Source organism: Sorex araneus, chromosome 6 (genome assembly GCF_027595985.1).
Source record: "Sorex araneus isolate mSorAra2 chromosome 6, mSorAra2.pri, whole genome shotgun sequence".
NCBI lineage: Eukaryota > Metazoa > Chordata > Mammalia > Eulipotyphla > Soricidae > Sorex > Sorex araneus.
The window spans coordinates 123,380,805-123,405,535 of record NC_073307.1 but is presented as its reverse complement, the minus strand read 5'-3'; the positions used below and the strand labels follow the sequence as shown (position 1 = coordinate 123,405,535).

General features: G+C 46.9%; 1 protein-coding gene and 2 pseudogenes across 2 annotated transcripts in view; 2 read left to right on the top strand and 1 right to left on the bottom strand.

Annotated features, from left to right (window-relative positions):
• NELL1 (neural EGFL like 1) overlaps window positions 1-16,216 on the bottom strand; it is a 949,069-nt gene extending 932,853 nt beyond the window's left edge. For both annotated transcript variants that reach the window (XM_004607851.3, XM_004607852.3), the window contains exons 1-2: window positions 16,034-16,216; window positions 7,921-8,049 (exon numbers count right to left, since the gene is read on the bottom strand). In XM_004607851.3, the coding sequence (XP_004607908.2) occupies window positions 7,921-8,049; window positions 16,034-16,088 (184 nt within the window). In that variant the 5' untranslated portion in view covers window positions 16,089-16,216. The remainder of the gene's footprint in view (window positions 1-7,920; window positions 8,050-16,033) is intronic.
• LOC129405689 (ATP synthase subunit epsilon, mitochondrial-like) lies at window positions 1,546-1,692 on the top strand (annotated as a pseudogene).
• Window positions 16,217-20,148: 3,932 nt separating the features above from the next.
• Window positions 20,149-20,629, top strand: LOC101550411 (ubiquitin-40S ribosomal protein S27a-like; annotated as a pseudogene).
• Window positions 20,630-24,731: the final 4,102 nt, after the last annotated feature.

The following is a 24,731-nucleotide window of genomic DNA, read 5'->3' as shown; positions in this document are numbered from 1 at the left end:
AGCTTTGAGAGGCAGGCTTTTACAGCCCATTCCTATTAAGTGAACTATGGTGCAAAAGTAAAATCTCTGCCCTGTCCAATACAGCCATCCCTAGCCAATAATGGCAGCTGCATACTTGAAATATGGCTCGTGTGACTAAGGAAATAAACTTTAAAATCTATTTTCTTAGAATTCATTTGAATTTGAATTTAAATGAATATTCAGTGAAAATGCAGTTTTTCAACACACTGGACAGCAATCAATGAAAGGCTGCTTGAGTTGTGGAAAACAAAACAGAAGTCTGTAATTACCCAGGCTCACTGCTGTTTCCCGATGGCAAAGTAAGGAGGATTCAGGCAAAGCCCAACAGCCTACCTGAGATGATGTGAGGAATCTATGAGTCAGGAAAGATCCAGACTCCAACACTTCACAGAACAGGTTAGACCAGAGCAAACAACAGCACTGAGAGAAAAGCTGGGGTCTCTCAAGCTCAATATTCAGCTCATTACTGATCAGTACATGGGAGACAATTACCCAGGGATAGAAAAAAAAAACACCCAAAGGGCAATAGTGTCCAGCATAGAGGTGGGGGTGAAAATAATACCTCTTCCTATCTGTCAAATGTGAAACCTCATAATTCATGGGTCCTGGGGAATGTATTAAGAAAGTCTTGCATCGGGGCTGGAGAGATAGTACAGCAGGTAGGGCGTTTACCTTGCATGCGGCTGACCCGGGTTCAATTCCCAGCATCCCATATGGTCCCCTGAGCACCACCAGGAGTAATTCCTGAGTGCAGAGGCAGGAGAAACCCCTGGTGTGACACCAATGCCAGGTGTGACACAAAAAGCAAAAAAAAAAAAAAAAAGAAAGTCTTGCATCAATGATCGGAGAAAAAAAATAGCCCAGTTTTGGTACTGCTCTAAGCCTACCCAATTTAAAAGTATTATCAAAAAGAACTAAATATCCCAGTTACTAGTGCTGGAGCAATAGCACAGCAGGTGGGGCGTTTGCCTTGCACACGGCTGACCTGGGTTCAATTCCCAGCATCCCATATGGTCCCCCGAGCACTGCCAGGAGTGATTCCTGAGTGCATGAGCCAGGAATAACCTCTGTGCATTGTCAGGTGTGACCCAGTTATTTTTAACTGCATTTGAGAACAAGACTCAATGATGCTTATAAAAATACAAAATACCCATCCCAAACAAGGTGAAGTTCACAATATCTATCTAGCATCCAATCAAAAATGATCAGTTATTCAAGAAAGCAGAAGTGGGGGATGGGGTGGGAGGGGAACACCAACCAGAATCAACCCAGCACTGGAACAAAAATAAAAACCACTGTCAAAAAGATTAAACTATACTACATCAATTCAATGAGATATATGGAGACATGGAATATTTTTTTAAAGATTAAAACTAAGTTTAAATAAATAAGTCACTGGACTGTATGAATCACTTTGCAAACCATGGTTCTTTAGTAAAAATTTTTTAAACTTTTTAAAAATAAATGACGACAATGCCAGTGTCTTAGCAATTTGACACGGTACCTGCCCCTCACAACATCCTGATGACCTACCGGTGACAGGCTGGACTCAGCTATATCCACTACTCCCAGAGCTGCACCAAAGCAGTGAGGAATGAGCTAAAGTTCAAGGCCAATGCCAAGAAAACTTTGGGTAGCAGCGTGAAGATGGTGAGAGTAAAAAAGGAATGAGCTACCCTGGCAAGAGTTTGACAGGCCACAGTTTCCAAGGTGAAGATGTGTGGACATGTGTTAGGGCAGAGCGAAAGCGATATCCCTCCTTAAAAAAAAAAAATTTATATATATATATATATATGTGTGTGTGTGTGTGTGTGTGTGTGTGTGCGCCAATGAAAAATGAGAGAAAGAGAGAAGAGAGGTGCCTGCCATAGAGCAGACTGGGGTGAGGGTGTAGGATGGTGGGGGGTGGTGTTAGGGAAACTGGGGACATGGATCTGGGAAGTTACACTGGTGGAGGGATGGGTGTTGGAACATTGTATGACTGAAAGCCAATTATGAACAGCTTTGAAGTGCTCTATCTCACAGTGATTCAACAAAATTAAAAATTAATAGTAAATTAAAAAAAAAAGAAAAGTGCCTGTCTTGCTTGCAGATTGACAAGGCCAATAAATTGAGCATGCAAATTGAGCATGGTTCTCTCTAAAATAAATAAATATAAATAAGTGACTAATTTTACAAATGAAACTGGACCCAAGAGATTAAACAGAGATTAGGCACTTGTCTTGCCTGAGAACCAACCCCATTTCAATCCCCAGCAACATATATGGTCCCTGAGCACTGCTACGAGTGTCCCCTGAGCCAAGAGACAGAAGTGCCCCTGAGCACCACTGTGTGCGGCCTGTGGCCTCCCAAAATAAAAGCCAGTGGTCTTGAAGGCCTAGCTATAGAAACTATCAAAAGTTGAAAGTGCCTAGGATGAAGCACGGGATCTGCAAGCATGAACACGGGTATGATTCCTGGTACCACATGAGTCCCTGGACACCAATGGGAGTGGCCCTGGTAGCCCTCTGCTCTGCTGTGCCTGAGACACACCACACTCACAGCCCCTGACATTGGAACCACCTGGCCTGGTAGACTGAGTAGCACAGAAAGTGATCCCTGGGCACTGAGGCACCACTTGGGAAAAGTTAAAAAAGAAAAAAAAAAAATATATATATATATGTATCTGTATATACAGATATATATTTTTCAAAAAATGAAGACTGTTTCAGAAAGATTTTTTTCAATGTTGAAAGAACTCATCTCCAGCAGAAATGCACTATAAGAAATATTAAAGGAAGTCTTCCAGTAGGATTAAAACAATACTAGATGGAAATATAAATCAACATAAGGGAATGAAGAACACATAAAATTGTACTTACATGGGTGCTCTATGATTGATTCTCTTGTTATCTGAGTTGTTCAAGAAATACACTGATTAAACATAAACAACAATGTGGTATGGTGTGCATGTAAAACTGAAATGCCTGACAAAAATAGACCAGGATGCAAAAAAAGCATGTCTATCTATTAGTCCCAAGAACCAAAAATTATGCTGCCATATATAGCAAAAAGAGAGATAGATGATGTTGTAGAGGTTACTGATCTGGATTTTAAAAGGACGAGACTGGCAGGCCCACAGATGTGGCTCAGTGGTACAGTAGTTCCTTAAGTGCATGAGAACACTAGCTTGCTCTGGGCATGGTCTACATCACTGCAGTACTCTCTCTTGGTGGGAATCATGGAGTCACAACCTAGAGTGCTAATCCTGGCACGCTACAACCATGTATGACCCCCTGAACACAGCAAGAACAACAGGAGAAAGGAAGCAGGGAGAATCACAAGATGATCTGGTGAACCCAATATAATGACAAGAATCAGTATAAGGGGGAAAGGATAAGATAAGAGTAAGGATCAGAAAAGACAACATGAGAGGCTGAGAGCAATAGTGCAGTGGGTAGAGCGTTTGCCTTGCATTCAGCCAGCCTGGGTTCAATCCCCGGCATCCCATATAGTCCCCTGAGCACTGCCAGGAGTGATCACTGAGAGCACAGCCAAAAGTAACACCTGAACATCAATGGGTGTTGCTCCTCTTCCCCCACCTTCCCCCGCCCCCTGCCACCCAAAGAAAGACAGCATGAGGATAGAAACAGAAAGAAAAGGAAACATAACAACAAAAGTAGAAATTGGGGGACTAGAATCCAAGGAGTATGACCACCTTTGAAGCCTGTAAAAGCTGAATAAGATGAGAAACTGAAGAGGCGCCAGAAGGAACATAACTGTGTTAACAGCTTGATTTTTATTCCCCCAAAGCCTATTTTTTTTTTATTGAATCACTGTGAGATAGACCCTTACAAAGTTGCTCATGATTAATGATACAAAAATTATTAATACAAAAAGTTTTTCATTTTATCAGCCACCGAACACATCAAATAATATATACATGAAATAACAATATTCTATAGTGCATGAAATCATTTATGTGTTAATTTTTATATGTATAAAAGCCACTGTAAAATAAAATGTAGTTTGGGTTTCTGACCTCCAGGACTGTAAGATAAATTTGTTTTGTTTTAAGCCATCAATATCTGCGGCTCTGTTACAGCAGCAATAGGAAACTAATATAGATGTTGGCACGTCCAAGTGTGGAGTTGCGATAAAAATGTTTAAAATGGGGATGTGATTTCTGGCACTGGGTAACAAGAACAGGCTGGAAAATTTTTGAGAAGCCTGAGAAAACCCTAGATTGCCTTGAATAAACTGTTAGTAGAAATACAGATGTTAAACAGTCTGGGAGTGAGGACTCCGGATGAATTTAAGAGCATGATAAAGAAAACTGGGATTGTCTTGGCGAATACTTGAATCAGTGTGCCTATTGTTAACAGAAATCCTACCAGTCAGGGAAAGGGAGGAAATTGGTAACATATTATTGGAAACCAAAAAAACACAGGTTCTTTATTATAAAGTTACATAGCTCAATTGTGTCCCGTGGCTATGTGTCAGAAAAAAATTATGAAAATAAAATTAGACATTTGGCGGAGAAAATTTCCAGGCATAACATTGAATGAAAGTCCAGCCTGGTTTCTCTTTGCTGCCTATGGTAAAACGTGAGAGAAAAAGCAAGAGATTGAGGGAATTGCAAATGGGTGATTTAGAGAATGAGATTCAGTCAGAGAATGAGCACTGTTGACCACAACGCCTTCCCTCTGGCCCACAAAGATTTGTGTATGTCCTACAAGCAAAATACATTCATCCCTGTCCCGGGATCACTAAAGTCCTTACCCCAGCACAGCCTCACCTCAGAGTCCAAAAAATCTCATCAGCAGGGAAAATTACAAATCATTAAATAATGGAAATCAGGTATGAGTGGGACTCTGAGTAGTCTCTGTTTGGAAGCAAAATTTTCTCCATCTGTAGATCGACAAAACTAGAACACACGTAATCTGCTTCCAAAAGTTAATGATGGAACAGGAAGAAGATGCCCATGAGAGATGCCCTTGCTCAAAAGAGAGGAAATGGAAAGAAGAAAAGGATGACGCCCGCATCTCCACATTATGAAATCCAACAGGCATACATTGAGCTGGGTTTCAAGGTCTGAAACTAATCCTCTGAATCATTCCTGAGTCATTCTTCCCTTTTGATGAGCGGCAGCATGTGTTAGTGGCAACCTGTTACTCGCAACCTGCTTCCTGCCTATAAAATATTGGGGATATCTGTCAGTCTTCTCTCGTTTCATTTCTCCATCCCCTTTCAGTCCAATCTCGCACTATTTCTGCTGATGAGCATCTCCTAGATGAATCTCCTGGAGCATCGAGAGCAACTCCATTGGACAAGAGGCTCCTGCTCAGACCTTTCCCAGATAACCCCCGGCACACTCTTGATACAGAGATGGCTGAGAGGATCAGACTTCTGATCTCTTCCAAGGTCAGATCAAAGCTCAGATCTCTGGGTGATTGAGTATTTCTGATCTTTGGTCTTACAAAGGTATTTTGGCTAAAGTTAGTTCATCCCTCCAGTTAAGTGGGCCCAATGTCCTCACCAGCGTGCAAACCGGGAAAGCCCCCATCAATCAAACTCCCCCATTGAGATTATTCTTCCAATCAAAGAAGCTGGAGATTCCTCCCGATGGTTATAATCTAGCAGATATTCCAAAGGCAGCTGCCCACACAGAGAACACAAAACAAAACAAACAAACAAAAAAAAGAGCAAAGTTTCAGTCCAGGAAGTTCACACTTGTGGAATAAATCAATAAATGAGCATTGAACAGTAAGCAAAGCAGGTAACAAGGGATGTCTGCCCTGGGCATGTTTTCAGATAAGACTGTTCCTTTTTTTTTTTTCTTTTTTGGGCCACACCTGGCGATGCACAAAGGTTATTCCTGGCTTTGCACTCAGGAATCACTCCTGGCGGTGCTTAGAGGACCATATGGGATGCTGGGAATTGAACCCGGGTGGGCGGCGTGCAAGGCAAATGCCCTACCTGCAGTGCTATCGCTCCAGCCCCCAGATAAGACTGTTCTTTTGCAACTCTTTTGACCAAATGTCAGCACCTTTACCCAGCTTAAGAACATCATGACTCTCAAGGGTAACTGTGTAAGGCCCTGCACAATGCAAAGAAGAATGATCCAGTTTGAAATCTCAGCCACACCCACCTCACCTCCTTCACCAAATTCCTTAGGAAGACTACCATATGTCAACACAAAATTGCTGCCACTGCATAATCATCTCAGTCTTTTTCAGTCCAAAAATTGGTTTGAAACCTTTTTAAGAATGTCACATAATGGTCATGACCCAGAGGGGGGAAAATGGCATAAAATATATGATGTTTATGCAGTTTATTCTTGCTGCATGGTAAACGGAAGGGAACATATCTGTAGACATGGGTGTATATGACAGGATGTCAGCAGATTTGCTATATATCATTAACAAAGCTACATTTTCTGAACACTAAATACGTAAATCTAATCCCCTAATATTGGTTCAGTCATCCTGAAATAATCCTTTTATTATCTTCCTACAAGTGTGAGTTAAAAGAAGCCAGCCACTAGTTTTCGGAAAGCAACAGTCAGGCTGTCTATCCTGTTCACTCATGTTACTCCCCGGCTTCAAATTCCACCAGGTTCCTCTACGAGGAGGGTAAAGGACAAAGACATTTAGCATGACCTATAGACAGGGCAGATATTTACAACAGTTCCTAATAAGTGACTCCTCCCTAACAGAACAGACACTGGCCACTGTCATGGGTCCTCCAAACCTGGAGCTAGTCATCAGTTCTGCCTAAGGTTCCAGGTGAGCTAGCATCCCCTTCCTTCTCCAACACTGACCAGGCTTAAGACAACAGCTGTCCTTCCACTGGTTTCTGTCCTAAGGATGTCACATAAACAATTTCCTCTGCTGAGAAGACTCTGGCATCTCACCCCTCCTCTACCAGGCTTTGTACTATTGCTGACATCACTTTTTCCAGGGTGCCTTTCTCTTACCACCAGCATCTCTTCACCCTAGGGAAGTCATTTTTCCCTAAACCACTCTCATCTGGCAGCCTGGACATGCATCCCATTCACAATAAGGACAGTCACTGTGACTCCATAGTCCCTAGGTAGTGCCCTCTTACCTTTTCAGAGCAGGGATTGCCTCTGCCTTATTTACTCCTGCAGGTAATCCTACTACTAGCCTGTTGCCCGGTACACAGGAGTAGGCATTCCGTAATAGCAGCTGCTTCTTACTGAGGATTTACTGCACTTCAGCCATTTAATGGATTAGCTCCTTTAATCCTTGTCACATCCCCATGTGGTTAGGTACCATTGTTTTAGATGAGGACGACAAAGGCAGAGGCAGGCTAACTGCCCGACATCTCAAAGCAAGTAAGTGACAAAATTAGAATTTAATCCCAAACCGTTGGGTTCCAAAAGTCAAGCTTTTAAGGATTTCCCCTCTGCAGCCTTTGTGAATCCTTGTTGAATGATATGATGACGTGTGGTCATGTTTATAGTGGGCAGGACCAAGTCAGCTACTTCCCGAAGAGAATGGCCCCATCAGCAATCTGTACACTTAATAGATGAGAGCCATGTCATCTACAGGAAAGGATTGGAAAGATACAGATAATCGTAGGAGAAATAATACGGCTGGCAGATGATTTCTGAAGACACCGGAAACTCACTGCACTTTAGAACCCCACCGAAATCCCCAGGGAAACACCTCTCTGCCAGAGCAAGTATTTCACCACCCTGCCCCCTAGTGTCCTCCTGTCCTTTCAGAGTCCCCCTCCCCAGAGCAGCAGCATTTGGGATGTTCCCACAACCACTGCTCTAGAGATAAAGCAGAGACAGGCTTTCTCGAACACCCACCAGTTGAACAGTCCCCAGAGGCATCCCACTCATCCCTCCCCGGCTCCATGCTCATACAAAAGAGAAAATGCTGTTACCTTGAAATAAAAATGCTTTGCTGGCATTGTGCAGTCCGGACACCTGCGTGACTCCTCGAGTAGTGTTGGCAAGGTCGAGCTCTGTGATGATGTCCAGCTGAAGGTCGGGGTCCAACCCAACGCCCATCACTGCAAAACAACCAAGAGCCGTCTGGGGTTAAAGTGGAATGCGGGGGCACCAGCAAGATAGTGCCGGCACATGCCTTGCACACAGCTGATCCAGGCACAACATATGGTCCCCTGAGCCCTGCCTGGAATGATCCCTGAATGCATAGTGGGGAGTAAGCCCTAAGCACTGCTGGGCATGGCCCCAGAACCAAACATAAATAAATAAAAATAAATAAAGTGCAGAGTGCTGGCAGCAGAATACAGCAGAAATAAGGGTTGCCGGGAGTATGGGGGGTTGTCAGGTTCCCCCTGGCGGGGACAAGGAAGCTGGGGCAGGTATGAGAAGTAGCTCTCAGCTCAGTGGGAAGGGAAGGCGACTCTTTGTTCCATCACTCGTGACAGACTGATGTCCCTGACCAGGGCAAAGTAACTTCCAATCACATGTACTAATAAGGTCAGACACTCTCTAAGGTGGTGATTCACACATTTTTACGACCTTGCTTCTTTCCCAGGCCTGCCACGGTGCCAACATTTGCCACCTAGTCTCATGCTGTGACCCCACATTCCCTGTGGAATATTCACAGAGGCCCTGGCTGAGAAATGCGACTCTACAGGCCCATGTTTAAGCCTTGCCCGGCGGTACGATCTGTCCACGCTTAGCTTCTCAACAGGGCCATTCAGCTAGCAGGAGGGCACGGTTGAAAATGTTGCATCAGCAATTGCTGTCCATTTTGCTGGCACAATTCAGTCGTGAAGGCAAGATTTGAAAAGACGGCACCAGGTCTTCGAGACTCCGTGACCACCCACGGGGACAGCATGAGCTCCCCCAGAGCACTTTTTCTGCCCTCCCACTTCCATGCAGACCCCACAGGGGAGGAGGAAGCGAATCTACTGTCTTCTTGCTGCTGTAAACAAGGCTCCTGTCCACAGAAGGGGGGTCAGGGAGAGCTCCAGAGAGCTGCCTCCTGCCACCACCAAGGTAGATGAAGGATTATTTTACTTAAGCAGTTAATGGTTTTTGTTGTTCTAGAGCACCTCACAGTGCCCAAGGCTTACTCCTGGCTCTGCCTTCAGAAATCACTCGTAGAGGGACTCAGGGCATGATATCAGATGCCAGGAATTGAACCCAGGTCAGCTGCATGCCAGGCAAGTGTCCTCCTACCAGCTCTCTGGCCCTGAAAGGTTAATTTAAAGTCACAGTCTAAAAGTCTAACTACTTTTGTTGGGTTTTCCCCTGATATACTGAACAGAAGGTTTAGGTTTCTCCTTTCCAAGGACAACCTGTTAAGAAACCTGTTTACCTAAACCCTACTTCCTTTCACTCATTCTCCAGTCTGTCCTTCTGAACAGGGAGCACTGAAAACTTATTTGGACCTAAGGTGCATTGCTGTGCAGTTGTGAGGCTTGCTCAGAGGCCTCCTCCAGGCTGTAGTGCGGAGGAGAAGGCAAGAAACTAACAGATTCCAAAAGATCAAAAGGATGGTACGGTGCTTGCCTTGCCTGTGGCCAAGCCCAGTTCGATCCACAGTATCACATGATCCTCCTAGGACAGAGATGGGAGTAGCCCCCAAGAACCACCAGATGTATCCCCCTGATCCCCAAATAAATAACAGATATGGTCATTTGACAAGGCAATAAAGGCAATGAAATGAACACAGCTTAGTAAGAGAACAGAAAGCAATTCGGGTGGAGGCTTTAGGAAGAAAACTCAGGGAAGTTCTTTGGGGCTAATGGCAGGAAGAGGCCAACAAAGGGAAGAAGTGGTGGTGAAGCTCAGTGGGCTTCCAGAAGAGCAAAGGCAAACCAGAATCAACTTGAAATGTTCATCCAATGAATGGGTAACAAGCCAGTGTGGCTGGACATCATAAGCAAAATGAGGGGGGGGGGGGAATGGGAAAGGAGAAAGTACAGCCAAAGAGCAAAGCCCTTGCCTTGTGAGTCCCAACAAAGAGGCTGATGTTAACCTGGCTGCAATGAGCTATTACTGGATGGTCTGAAAATATGTGCATTGTGGGCTCCAAAGAGGACCGGGCTTAGGGCACTTGCCTTGCATGTGGCTGACCCCAGTTCAATCCCTGTCACCATCTATGGTCCCCTGAGCACCAGGAGGAAGTCACTCATGAGCAGAGTCCCCTGAGCAGCACAGGGTATGGCCCAAAATACGTAATAATAACAAATTATAATAGTGGGTGTGCATTGTGTAAGAGGACTGTGATATGCTCCCGTCTATCACTTAATCTAACAAGTTTCCCTCCTAGGTATCTGGCGCTACTCCCTCCCCACAGACTCCGTGCACAGAGAGTGGCTGTGTCCATGAGGAGCAATACAGCAGTCAGCTCCTTGGTGTCCGCCCAAGTTCGAGACACTCTAAATGAAACGGGTGTTGTTTTACTCCCTGTGAGCTCCACACCAGGCGTTCTGTGATCACCTTGAACAGACAGGAAAGGAACTCATATTTCAGTTTGATCTATAGTGTTCTACACCAGTATGGCAGAAATTAAATCAAGAGTGATCTCGGAGGACCTCCTCGTCTTTCCCTGCCTAGGAATTTGGAAAGTGGTCCAGTAAATGCACCCTTAGCTGGAGTCAAGAGGACAGATATAGCCCTGTGGTCCCTGTACCTGTGAGTTCTGGGGCCTGACATATGACCAGCCCTCAATCTAGGCCACCTAACTGACCAGCAACTGGATGCAGGGTCATAATTTGAGGGTGCAATGCGGATGTGAGTAAACCACAGGAAGAGAGGATGACATTCAGGCCAAGTAAACTTCTTTCCTAAAACAGCTCCAGTTGAGGGTCAGAGAGCAGCCTAGGAGGTAAGGCTCTTGCTTTTCATACACACAGCAGACCCCAGTTTGGATCCCCCAAACCACTAGGGTCACTCCTGAGCACAGAGCCAGGGAGTTCCTGAGTGCCCCTGGGTGGGACCTAAAACAGAAAACCAGGTTCACTGAATGACTGGCCCCAACCATTACCCTTCCCACCAGCACCTTCTTTGTGGTGTGACTTAGTAGCTTCTTGTACTAAAGTGCTAGCAAACTTTCCAACCCCTTGATTTTGCATCTGCTCACACAGCATGTTCAACCGAGAGAAAGTCAGCAATATTACCCAAGCTGAAATGTGCCCGTGCTGTGGGCTTATTCTCTTGTACCTCTGATTCTACCATACTGGGCCACTGATTGAAGAACTCTGAGACCTAAGAAACAGCTACCCTGAGTATGGAACCAAGACCAACCAAATCTGGCTGGGAAGGGTCAATACCTAACCAACATATACTATCATAGCACTGTCATCCTGTTGTTCATCGATTTGCTTGAGCGGGCACCATTATGAGACTTGTTGTTCCTGTTTTTGGCATATCAAATATGCCACAGGTAGCTTGCCAGGCTCTGCCATGCGGGTGGGATACTGTCGGTAGCTTGCCGGTCTCTCCAAGAGGAATGGAGGAATCGAACCCGGGTCAGCCACATGCAAGGCAAATGCCCTACCTGCTGTGCTATCGCACCAGTCCAACCAACATATAGACACAAAATAAATAATGATTGGCTTAAACCACCACCCAAACCTGGCAGGGAAGGGTCACATGAATCAAATAGACATAGACATATAGACACATGAATCAAAATAAATGATGGTTGGCTTAGGTCACTGAATCTTCAATGGTTTGTCATATACTATTGTGGCAATTGTTGACCAATGTGGGAGCTAAAGAGCCACCAGAATAGTCAAGATGCTTGAATCTCCTAGGCTAGGAACCCGGCAACTGAGAAAGCCTACAAAAGCAGAATATTCCAAGTGGTTCCTCACCAACAGTGAGAGCACAGCACCCTCGGTTGAGAAACTCTTGCAGAAAAATCCTCAGCCAAGCCTATGTCAGTCCTGTCTCTCCCCCTGCTGACGCTGTGACCTCAGAAAAACCAATTGAGTCTCAGTTCCCTTATCAGTAAAATGGGAATGAGAATACTATCTCCCAGATTCAGGGGCAATCGGGGATAACTCTGAACACTCCTTGTGGCTCCATCTGGCACAGAGTTGGTCCCCCGTTAGAGTAGCTACATCTTTCATGAGACCAGCTATTCAGACCATTCTAGCTCCGCACTCCTCAACTTGATTGAAATGAAATTTAAGATGGTCTCTTCCACCCAACTTCCGACACAGATAAGCTTGAACCCTCACCACACTTGGCGGAATGTTTATGTTAAATCTATGCTTGTTCACTGCCTCCTTATAACTCACAAGCGAAGGGGCTTCTGTAATTTTAAGGCAGTTATCTTACTCGCCACATAAAACAGCCTCATAAAGACAGAATAAGAGAAATCAATTAGGCTCCCAGATAGTTTTCTCCACTACCTCTAATTGGTCCCCTTCAAGACACAAGTGCTTCGTGCCAATAGCAGGAAGTGTAAAAGGTAGCACTTTGCATACTGCCTAGGGAATCAAAAGATCTATTAATTAGGTAGCATTTACATGACCTCTTCTGAATCTTACGTAGAAGGACAGAATTGGTTCCAGGAAAATATTTTATTTTTATTTTCATGCTTCTGCTGCTTATCCAGAAGCCTGCCCTTTCCAAGAATACACTATTCAAAGTTTCCCACTTGAGCTGCAACTGCTTGAACAAGAAACTGAAGCTGGAAATTAGAAATAAGCAGGATAAAAAGCTGTTGGGGGAGAAATATTTAAAAACAAACACACACACATGGAAGGAGGTATGTCAGCAGCCCGGGACACCTGGAAGCCTGGTCCCAGGTCTGCCAGGATACCTGCTGTCCTGACTGCCCCAGCATATCCCCTGCCTGGCACAGGGAGCACTGAGAACCAGAGACGCCCAGTCCGGAAGCAAGTCCCCGTGGGTGTGGCTCTCATGAAACCAGCTCCAGTGCTCTGGTGAGTAGCGCAGCTGCTTCTCTGGGTCTGTGCAGAGACAACCATGGCACTGGAGCCACGCTCCGGGCGCCCGTTTCACGGCAAGATTTCACAGCCACTTGATTGAATTTGGAGCCCTCCACGCCTCCGAAGATTCTTAATACTCCAAAAGCAATTTCCCTGGGGAGAGCAGTGGGAGGGGGACAATCTCTACCGGTTCCAAGTGGGCTGATGCCCTCCCAAGATCATGGGAAGCCAGTGGCTGTGTTCACCACTCCATCACTCTGTGCATCACCTGCCGGTGCTTCACACAGAGAAACGCCTCTTCCCAGCAGGTGGCAGCAAAAGGTACTCAGCAAACACTGTGGCCCCCTGGGCTTAACCCCAGGCCCCTGCCCTGCTAGCCAACCAGATTGCAAGGCGTTTTTGTTTTTTTTTTTTTTTTGAGATTTATTTTATTTAGGTTTTCACACTTCAAAAAAGAAAACTTCATGGACATAGTATTATTACTGCCAGCTCTATAAAGTCTTCTAGATTTTCATAATCTGGGGATGAATGATAAATCTAGAAAGCCAATCGTTTTTGCCACCCAGAAGGAGCATGAGCCAGAGAACAGCACCACCTCTTTTGACTTCACTTGACTTAATAAAACAAATTTTCTTCACAATGAGCAATTTAAGCAGCTTTCCGTGACACCTATCATGAGATCTTCATGTGTAACCGCTACCACACTGCAGGGCAGCTTTAATTAAATGTGCCTGATATCATCTATTCATTTCCATTCAAAGGCAGTGATAGCTGAGGAGCTCGCTAAGTGAACCACAGGTTTATTTCATCTTGGACTATTAACACCCCAGACAACAATTGTCCCACTTGACAAATAAACTTTGCAGGCAGCTGTTTGGGTCCTGATAAACTAATCACCAGGCAGCTTTTGCAGAGTATGAAAATAGGTTAAGGGCTGCAGGACACAGGTTCCCAGGGAAATCAGAGTCTCCCGTCCCCAAATTGCTAATTATACTCTACCTCGTCAAGCTCAAGAACTTGTAAGTAAAAGAATTAAGATATAATTTCCCCCTTCTCTCCAATTCATCTCATTTTTGTGGAAGAAACATGTTCCCTGGAGTTTATACACTACCAAGTCGCATGGAAAACGTATGTTTAACTGACATCACCGCTCAGATGGATGGAACCACGTTCCCTTGACTCATACTCATTCCTCATTTTTCCCACCTGGAAAACTCCTCACAAGATTCTTCTATCTCCCCCCGCCCCACCCAATCAACGCCTTCCTGACCACCAATCAACCCCTCCCCATAACTAAATGGGTAATTAACTGGTTCTCCCTCTGCAAGTCCATAATGCCAGTTTTTTTCTAGTTCTCCTCCCCTCCCCCAAGGAGCCGTGTAACACAAAAGCTTTCCAGTTCCTTGGCGAGATTCTCAGCTGTGCGCCAAGTTCCTCAAAGTCAGGGTCCGAATTCTTTTTTGTCCGAGCAATCCTAGCACCCGGCAAGACGCCCGGCTGATTTTTCAATGAATGAATGATTAAGTATGTGAATGAATTTTGCCTCAAGCCCAATTTGGACAAGATGTAAAGGAACTTGAAGAGTGAAGAGAGAAGATCTTACAGACACTACTACACAAGCAGTGCGCCCAGCAGACACGGACCACTCCCTAAGGAAGCACTTTTAAGCTGACTTTTCTAAGGTCTGATGAGAACAAAGGGTTTAGGCTGATTCCGTGGGTGATGGGGTGCACTTGAGGATTTGAAATGACCCGTGGGCCCCCCGTACAGCTTCTCTCCCTCTGCTTCCTCGACGCGCTGCCCTTGGCAGCAGATGGCCCATCCTCCGCACTCCACTCCCGGGTCCAGGTCTCCTGGGAGCACGTTCCTGATTTTCAAAAGATTAACCCGGCATCGCCGGCCTGAACTCAACCAGCAACCTATTTCAGACTGCCAGGAGCCTCTTCAGCCGCGTCTCCGCCTCCGTGGCTTGGGAAGCTCGGCTGGAAGTAGGAAATAGATTCGAGGTTCCTTTTGTCCCTGGAGAAGTCCACACCCGCCACTCTCCGAGTAATAAAGCAAAGGGAAAACTCCTGCGCACTCAGTCCTGGGGAAAATGGGAAAGGCCCCCGGGAAGCTCCAAGACGCCCAACTCTGGTATCCTCAGGCCGGTGATCAAAAAACGGGCGCCCGGGGCGCCAGCGGAGGGAACTTTTGAGCCAACTAAACGCCGGCGCCCCTTCCTCAGTCCCCCCCCCACACACACACACATACACACACACCCCTTGCGGGTTCCAGAAAGCCCTGATTTTCCTAACTCCGCAGCTCACCCTCGCCTCCCCTCTTCACACTGACTTCTAAGACCCCCCGGAGAAGGCGGTTGTGAGCATTTCTCCAAACCCCCAAAGGAGGTGGCGGGAGAGCAGAGGGGGATTAGGCAGAGGGGGTACGCTTAAAGCCCTCAAAGAAATGGGGACTTGGGGAAACGACGCCGATTATCTTTGCCCCCAGCCAATTCCACACCCCCCGCCCCAACCTGTCGTTATAACTAGGAGAAACTGGCTCGGAGCTGGAGGACAGACACCCAACCGTCTCTACAATTCCAACTGCCCCCAAGCGCTTTCATCCCTTCGGGGTTGAGATTGGGGCGGGGGGCCAGCGAAGGGGAGGGGTGGGCAGAAGAGAACTGGGACTCCAGGAGATGTCCTGCAGAGCGTCGCCAAGACCAGAATAAAAAAAATTAAAAGCAGGCGTCCCGGGGAGGGTTGGCAGCCCGAAGCCCCCGACTCTCGCCGGCCTCCGACGCGCCTCCCACGGCGCAGGGAAAAAAGGGGTCTCCACTGCGCCTTTCAAGTTAAAGGGGTGTGGGGGGGGGGGGGCTCCCGGGCCGACTCTGCAGTGGGTTTCGACCCCGCGGCCAGCGACTTCCCGGGAGGAGGGTGCTCGCCCCCTGCCGCGCCCCTAGGGAAGGGTCACTCGCGGTGGGCAAAGCCCCTTCCAGCCTCCGAAGACTCCCCACTCCTCGTCCTGGAGCAGCGCGCGGAGGTCCGGGTGGGCGCAGTCGGGGGCTCCCCGCTCTCCCCCAGATCCCTCCGACGGCCCCCCGGGACGTCCAGTGCAGGTCGGTGCTTACCTGCCCCGGCGGTGCAGGCGCAGAACCACAGCACTAAAACCCCATCCGGCGGCATCGCTCCCGAGAGTCCCCGCCGAACGCGGCGCGCCCGAGCCAGGAGGAGGAGACCGACGCGCCGGGCTCTCCGAGGCCGGCCGGGCGCCGAGCCGCCAAACTTGCCGGCGGGCGGCGTGGGAGGCGGCTGGGCAGCGCGGGGTGCAGCGCTCGGGGATCGCGCCCGCCCCCGGCCCGCCCCCCACCGCGGGCGGCTGCGGCGCGGGGCTGGAGGGAGCCGGGCTCCCCGCTGCGGCGGCTGCGCTCGGGCGGGTGGCGCCGGGCGCTGGGGGAGCGAGCGATCCTGCTCCTCCCGCGGGGCCGGCTGGGACGGTGGCAAAGGTCCGGGCGGCTGGAGCAGCCGCTAGCGGCGGGGCTGGAGTCCCGGGACCCGCGGCCGCCCGGAGAGGCGCTGGGGCGCAGCGCGGGGCCTCTGGCTGCACGCGCTCCCCCGCCCAGTCCGCCCTCTCGCCACTGTCGCCGGCTCTGCCTCGGCGTCGCGGTGGGGGCTGCTTAAGTTGTCCCAGTCCACCCGGGCCGAGAGGCAGAAAGCGCCGAGACCCCCTCCGGATGGGTCCCCTCCCGCCCCACCCAGGGAAAACCCAGTGGGAGTCGGAGCCGCCGAGCGCTCCCGGCCCCTCCCGGGAGAACAATTACTGGGGCTTTTGCCACCGGGAAGTGCGGGGGAGGAGCGAGAAGGGACCCGAAGCTCAGCACCTCTCCCCGGGTCTCCTCTCTCGCGCCCACCGCGCCGGCTGGGTGTACGTTTTGGGCGTGCCGGGAGGGGGTAGTAGGAAAGGGTCCCCCAGCCGGAGCCAGCCCCGCGTGGGGTTTAAGGACTCTTTGCAAACCTTCCGGTTCTGCAGGGCAAATGCTGCCACATAGGGGAGATTCCTAACCACTTCTCTTCCTCGCGTGACTTTCTAGCTGGTTTTGTCGAGAGAATCCTGCTCGCCTTTCATTTGGGCCTCTCAGTTTCTTAGGGGAGCCTCCGCAAGCCCGTTCCCTGGAGAGAAAGGCTGGGCGTGGTTTTTCCCGCGGGTGAAGGAAATCCTATTTCCTACCCTCTAGGAGTCCCGTCCCGAGCCGGGGAGCCTTCCCCGATTCACATCTGCCGGGACTGCTGCACTTCAGTTCAGGAATGTTTATTTCTAACTAGGGTGAGAGTCCTGAAATCAGAGATTCCTGACCCAGAGCCTTTGGTATCCAATGAGCCTCACGTGATATAAAACTCGCCCACTGGCGCAAACCTAGGCCACATTGTCAGCCTCTACCCCAAACCTTTGCTCAGGGCAAGAGGAAAGGGACCCCAGAGAAGGAAGGACAGACCTAGCTAAGCATTCCTCCCCCATTCCCTGGGAACCCACTCCAGTATCCCACTGTCCTCTTTCCTGACAAAGACCTGCCCTTAATTCTTGCACCCCCTTCTCACCTCCCACTTTTCTGAACCCTGGATAGTAGGACCTCCCACTGAAGCCACCAGACTGAGAGCACAACTTGCTAAGAGAAAGGTTTGCCTTCCCATCCCTGTCCCAACTGCCTGGGTATTTCTGCTCAGGATCGGTGTCCCCTTGTGTTTTTACACTGTGTTCCCTGGACAGATGAAAGAGAAAGTGAATAAGCAGGTAAATGCCCACTCCTTGGCGTTGCAGGAGGAGGAAAGTCAAGCTGTCCAGAAGCTGAACTGAGAGATCAAGAAGTAAACTGATGTCCAACCTAAACTGATTCTTTCCCACTGTGAGATTCAGCTCAAGCCCAGGTCCATCTGTCCTGTGTCTGGAGTTTCATAAGAGAATCGAGGCGTCTTACACCTGGAGCTTGATACATTTAAAAAGTCGATGAACATCACACGACTTGGGCTGGGGAGATGACACCAAATAGTTACAGAGACTTGTGGAAAGTGGGTAAGCCTCTTGCCTTGCACAGGGCCAACCCAAGATCAATCTCCAAACTTGGTCCCCATCTCCAAAAGTGATTTCTAAGCACAGAGCCAGGAATAAGCTTAAATCAGGCTGGGTGTGGTCCAAAGGCCCCCACCCCAAAAAAGTCTTGGAGGGGAGAGGGTTCCCCAGCCTGGGGAGATAGCTCAAAAGTCTTAAGAAGTACATGTCTTGAGCTGGAGCGATAGCACAGCGGGTAGGGCGTTTGCCTTGCACATGGCCAACCCAGGTTCGATTCCCAGCATCCCATATGGTCCCATGAGCACCACCAGGAGTAATTCCTGAGTGCAGAGCCAGGAGTAACCCCTGAGCATTGCCAGGTGTGACCCAAAAAGCTTTAAAAAAAAAGAAGTACATGTCTTGCATGTGTGCAATACCGAGTTCAATCCCCAGCATCACATCCCTCCCCCAGCTGAGATGACCTGCAATGCCTCACCAGGTTGAGCAATAAACCATCCAATGACTGATACTCCCAAGTACTGCTGAAGAGTCACACACACGTGCACACAGGCACACAGACAGACATACACACACATTCACACACAGACAATAATAATTCTTCTAGTTCCACTGGGCCTTGTGAATGAGAATAATCATTAACCACATTGTGTTGTGCGGGACCATGCCCCTCCTCTCCTCAGCAGCTTGTATGGGGTTTTTTGTTTTGTTTTTGTGGCTATGTCCAAGCAGTGCTCAGGGGTTACTCCTGGTGGTGCTGGACAGAGCCATGTGGTGCTGGGGATTGAACCCAGGCCTCCTGTGTGCAACACCTGCTCTTAGCCCTTTGAGCGCAGCAGAAGCAGACTTTAGTGGCCTCAAAAAGGTTGTTTTCAGAGGTCCTTTTCATTGATTGCAGAAATCCCAGAATCCCTGGAAGTTGCAGTAACCTACATAAAAGGAAAAGGTGGTGGCCTGGCTAAGACCTTTAGCACTCTCTTTCTTCCAGTCTCTGTGTAATTATTTGGTCCTATGGGACAGGGCTTTTAGCTTGCTCCATTAAAAAATAAAGCAAGACATATGTTCTGTCAAAGCTCTCCAGCATCACATCCATTAACAGTAACAAGAGTTAATCTCAACAAGGTCATAAATCTTCTTAGATAACTAAGTACTTGAATCTACTGGAAGTGCATTTCTGGAGTGGAATTTCTGAGTATAGATTGGTAAACTACCAAGCAGAGTTGGTATTCCTGTAGCTAGCCATACTTAGTGTACCTGTAGCCAGGTTCTGTGAGAGCAAGGAAGGCAATAACTGTGTCTGTTATGCTTTATGTTGGGATGTTGCAATGGGATGTTGACCTGTGCTCATTGGTAGGAGCATTGAGACTTGGTTTAGAGTCTTAGTGATGTATCCCAAGCCCACCCAGCCCTTTGATCAATTCATGGCTCCCCTCCATGGCTTCTTCAGTAGCCAATAGCCTCCTACAATAATTTCTCTGAATCTTCTTGCTGACGCCTTAATACTGGGGAACCCCTGGGCTCTCTTCCTGTCACCTTTCTCCTTATTCAGCCTGGTGGCTTTAAATACCACTAATTCATGGTGGTTCTCAATTGTGTATCCCCACCCCCAGCCTCTGCTTTGAAGTCCAAGCTTACACACCAAGGTACATATTAACATCTTAAATATAATATGGCCATATCCTCAGAATTAAAATTATGGTTCAAAGGAATCCACAGAATGAAAAGGCAGCAGGAAGACTGGGGGAAGAAATTACAGGTCATCTATCAGATCGAAATAAGTATCTATTTAAAAGCTACCCCAGTCTGGGGCTGGAACAATAGCAGAGCAGGTAGGGCGTTTGCCTTGCACACGGCCAACCTGGGTTCGATTCCCAGCATCCCATATGGTTCCCTGGTACTGCCAGGGGTAATTCCTGAGTGAAGAGCCAGGAGTAACCCCTGTGCATCACCAGGTGTGACCCAAAAAGCAAAAAAATTAAAAAGAAAAAACACTTCACTGTTGGTGGGAATGCTGACTGATTCAGCCCTTTAGGAAAACAGTATGGACGCTTCTCAAAAAATTAGAAATTGAGATCCATTTGACCCAGCAATACCACTTCTGGGAAAATATCCTGGAGAGGCAGAAAAAAAAAAGTATAGAAGAGTCCTTTCCGATCTGCCATCCGCGGTGGGCCCACCACCAAGATGCAGATTTTCGTGAAAACCCTTACGGGGAAGACTATCACTCTCGAGGTCAAACCCTCAGATACGATAGAAAATGTCAAGGCCAAGATCCAGGATAAGGAAGGAATTCCATCTGACCAACAGAGATTGATCTTTGCTGGTAAACAACTTGAAGATGGACGTACTTTGTCTGACTACAATATCCAAACAACATCCAAAAAGAGTCCACTCATCATCTCGTTTTGAGACTTCGGGGTGGTGCAAAGAAAAGGAAGAAGAAGTCTTACACCACTCCCAAGAGGAATAAGCATTAGAGAAAGAAGGTTAAATTGGCTGTCCTGAAATACTACAAGGTGGATGAGAATGGTAAAATCAGCCGCCTTCACCAGGAATGCTCTCAGATGAATGTGGTGCTGGAGTTTTTATGGCCAGCCACTTTGACAGACATTATTGTGGCAAATGTTGTCTGACATACTGTTTCAACAAACCAGAAGACAAATAATTTACCTGTATGGGTTAATAAAAGGCATGAACTCTTAAAAAAAAAGTATAGTAGAAATGACATCTGTACTTGTATGTTCATTGCAGCACTGTTTACAATAGCCAGAATCTGGAAAAAACCCTAGTGCCCGAAAACAGATGACTGGTTAAAAAACTTTGGTACACCTATACAATGGAATACTATGCAGCTCTAGAAAATATGAAGTCATGAAATTTGCATACAAGTGGATCAACATGGAAAGTATCATGTTAAGTGAAATGAGTCAGAAAGAGAGGGACAGACATAGAAAGATTGCACTCATCAATGAAATATAAAGTAACAGAATGGGAGACTAATACCCAAGAACAGTCAAGATAAGTACCAGGAGGTTTGTTCCATGGCTTGGAAGCCGGCAGCACATGCTGGGGGAAAGCAAATAGAGAAGGTAGCACCAAGTTAAGGGGGTCTGGAGGATCAACTCAGGATGGGAGATGCGGGCTAAAAGTAGACTATAGATAGACCGAACACGATGGCCACTCAATACTTCTATTGCAAACCACAACACCCAAAAGAATAGAGAGAGCAAAAGGGAATTCCCTGCCACAGAGGCAGGGTGGGGGAGGGTGGATGGAGTGGGGGTGGTGGGAGGGATACTGGAATCATTGGTGGTGGAGAATGGGCACTGGTGGAGGGATGGGTACTTGAGCATTGTATAACTGAAACACAAGCACAAAAGTTTGTAAGTCTACAACTGTACCACATGGTGTTCTACTAATAAAAAAATTAAAAAAATAAAAACAGCTACCCCACTCCCCCAGAGATGGCTCAAAGGCCTGTGCATGAGGGAGGTACAGGAGGCCCAGGTTCACTCCCTTTTTTTCAGCTGTACCCACCAATACCTCATGGTCCCTGCGCAGTGCTGGATGTTACCAAAATAAAAAGTGTGTGAGGGTGTGTACATATAACTACTTCAACTTATAAAACTTAGCGAGAATAAAACAACCAACCCCATAAAATAATAGGAAGAAAAGATAACAGAAATTTCTCAAAGAAGACATAGAGATGGCAAATAGGTAATGGAAATATACTCTGCATCATTTATTATCATGGAAATGCAAATCAAACAACGATGGGATATGGCTTCACACCCATGAGACTAGGACACATCAAAAAGAATAAAAACAATTGGTGTTGGCATGGATGTGGTGGAAAGGGGGCCCTCATCTATTGCTGGTCAACGGGTCCAACCCTTTTGGAAAATAAAGTGCACACTTCTCACAAAACTAGGAACTGAGCTTCCATAAGACCCAGCATTTCCACTTCTTAGCATCTACCTCAAGGGCCCAAAATCTCTATTCAGAAAATACATCAACTAGCACTAGCCAGCGAAGTAGATCCTCAGAGACAATGACTTCAGTAACATTATTGTGAGATATAATAATTTTCACAAATTGACTACTATCGATCTAAGATTTTATAATCCTACTTCCCTTTGTGTTGTTACAAACAATATGAAGTAAATCTGTGCCTGTAAGGGAGCACTCTGGGGTGGTAGGTGGGAAACTGGGGACCCTGGTAGAGGGAACGTCACACTGGGAGTGGGGATGCTGTTAGGACATTTAAGGTCTGAAACAATTATGTTGTGAAAAAGCATGGTAACTCACAGGGTTTTCATAAATGTTTTACAAAATAATAAGAAAATACATCTGCACTCTTATGTTCATTGCAACACTGTTCACAGTAGCCAAAAAAATATAAGCAGCCCAAGTGCCTAAGAACAGATGAGTGGATAAAGAAACAATGGTACATAGACACAGTGAATACTATTTGACTATAAGAAAAGATGCAATCATATAATTGGCCACTATATGATTGGAGCTGGAGCATATCAGGCTGAATGAAGTCAGCCAGAAGGAGAAGGGACCACACAGAATGATCTCCCTTCTGATGTGGGGTATTAAGAAATAGAGTAAGTGTATAAGAAATGGCACAAAACAACGCAGTCTGTGAATTGGTCTGTAGAACTGATCTTACTGTGCTGGGGGCCCGTGAGACAATGAGGGCAGAAAGAAGACACTCTGAAGGAGGGTGTGTATTAGAACATCATATGCATTGCACATTAACAGTTATGTAAGTAATAACAGCAGTGTAAGTTGTGTGACTAAAATAAAATTTATAAAAACTATTCCAGGGGTTGGGGCCGGAGCGATAGCACAGTGGGTCGGGCATTTGCCTTGCACACGGCCAACCTGGGTTCAATCCCCGGCATCCCATATGGTCCCCCAAGCACCGGCAGGAGCTTGAGTGCAAAGCCAGGAGTAACCCCTGAGCATTGCTGGGTGTGACCCAAAAAGCAAAAAAAAAAAAAAAAAAAAAAAAAAAAACCACTATTCCAGGGGCTGGAGCAATAGTACAGTGGGTAGGGCATTTACCTTGCACACAGCCAACCTGGGTTTGATTCCTAGCATCCCATATGGTCCCCTGAGCACCGCCAAGGTGGTTCCTGACTGCAGAACCAGGAGTGACCCCTATGCATCGCTGGGTGTGACCCAAAATGAAAAAAAGACACTATTCCAACTTAGCAATACAAGACAAGTAAACCACCTTTAATATGGGTGAAGGAATAGACATCCCTCCATAGAAGAAATACAGCCAAAAAACACATGGAAAGATGCTTAACACTATTATCCATCTGAAGTGTACATCAAACTGCAATGGGATATAACCTTACACCTGCTGGGCTGGTTAAAATTAAAAAGACAGATAATAAATGTTGACACGGAAGTGGAACACTTAGAATCCTCACATACTGTGGTGGCTATGTATCATTTTCTTCCAGCAGTTCTGTATAAAGTTACCATTAGATTTAAGCACATTTACCCCTAGGTGCATTCACACAACAAATTAAAATATATATGTACACAAGTGTCCAAGCATCCTTAATCATGATCACCAAAAATGTAAAAATAGCTCAAATATTCATTAACTGATGGATAATCAAAACGCATTTATACAATAGACCCTTTTTCTGCAATCAAAAGAAATAAACTAGTGCTGGTACATACTACAGGGTGGATGAGCCTTGAAAGCATTATTCTAAGTGAAAGAAACCAACTACAAAGGGTCACACTCTGCACAGTTCCTTATCTGAAATGTCCAGAAGAGTTTGATTCTCTTCAGAGAGAGACTCGTAGAGCAGTACTGGTGCTTAGACCTTAAGGGAAAAGAAATGAAAGGTATAGACTGCAATATGGAAGGAGTTGTTTGGGCAGTAATGAAAATGTTCTAAAATTGATGTGATGAATGGAAAAATTCTCAGTTCTATTAAAAGCCATTGAATTGTGCGCATTAGAAGTCTGAGAAATGTGTCTCACTAAAGCTCTTTAGTAGAACTTCTTTAATAATCATTTTTTAAACCTGCAACATAACCAAGAGAGTATTTTTCCCCTATTTTTTCCTTCTCCCCTTTGCTACATGCTGCCTTGGACTGAGCATGACCAGTAGCTCAACTAAACAACCCGAAGTCACCAGTGACTTTCTTCTCCTTAGCGCCTGTGTCCAGACCCTCAAAGCCCTGCAGGACATCTCAGAGAAAACTCCCAACTCAACCACTGCCCACAACCCTTCATTCCACCTCCCGTCTCCAGCCCCTTGCTGTCCTTTCCCTGGGCTGCTGCTGAAGAATACAGATTGTTCGCTCTGCCTCCACTGTAGCTTGAACCTTACAATGCAGTTACTCATATAGTTTCAGTCTGCTTTTGATTTGTTTTGTTTTGGTTTTTGGCCTTGCCTGGCTCTGTGCTCCTGGGCTGCTCCCTGTCTTGCTGTGGGGTTCATACAGAGCCAGGGCTCATTCCCTGGCTTCCCACACCCGAGTCCTTGGAGCTCTCTCCAGCCCCTATAGATTGGATTTCTGCTGTATTGGGGGAGTGGGGAGGGGTGGCCTTTTGATTTTGTTTTGTTATTTGTTTTTTTTTAATGTTTGGGGGGCCACACATGGCATGTTTAGGATTTACTCCTGACTCTACACTCAGGGATCACTCCCTAAAGGGTTTTGGAGCTGATATATGTGTCTGAGCCTCAAACCAGGCATACAGTATCAACTGTATGCAAGGCAAGGGCC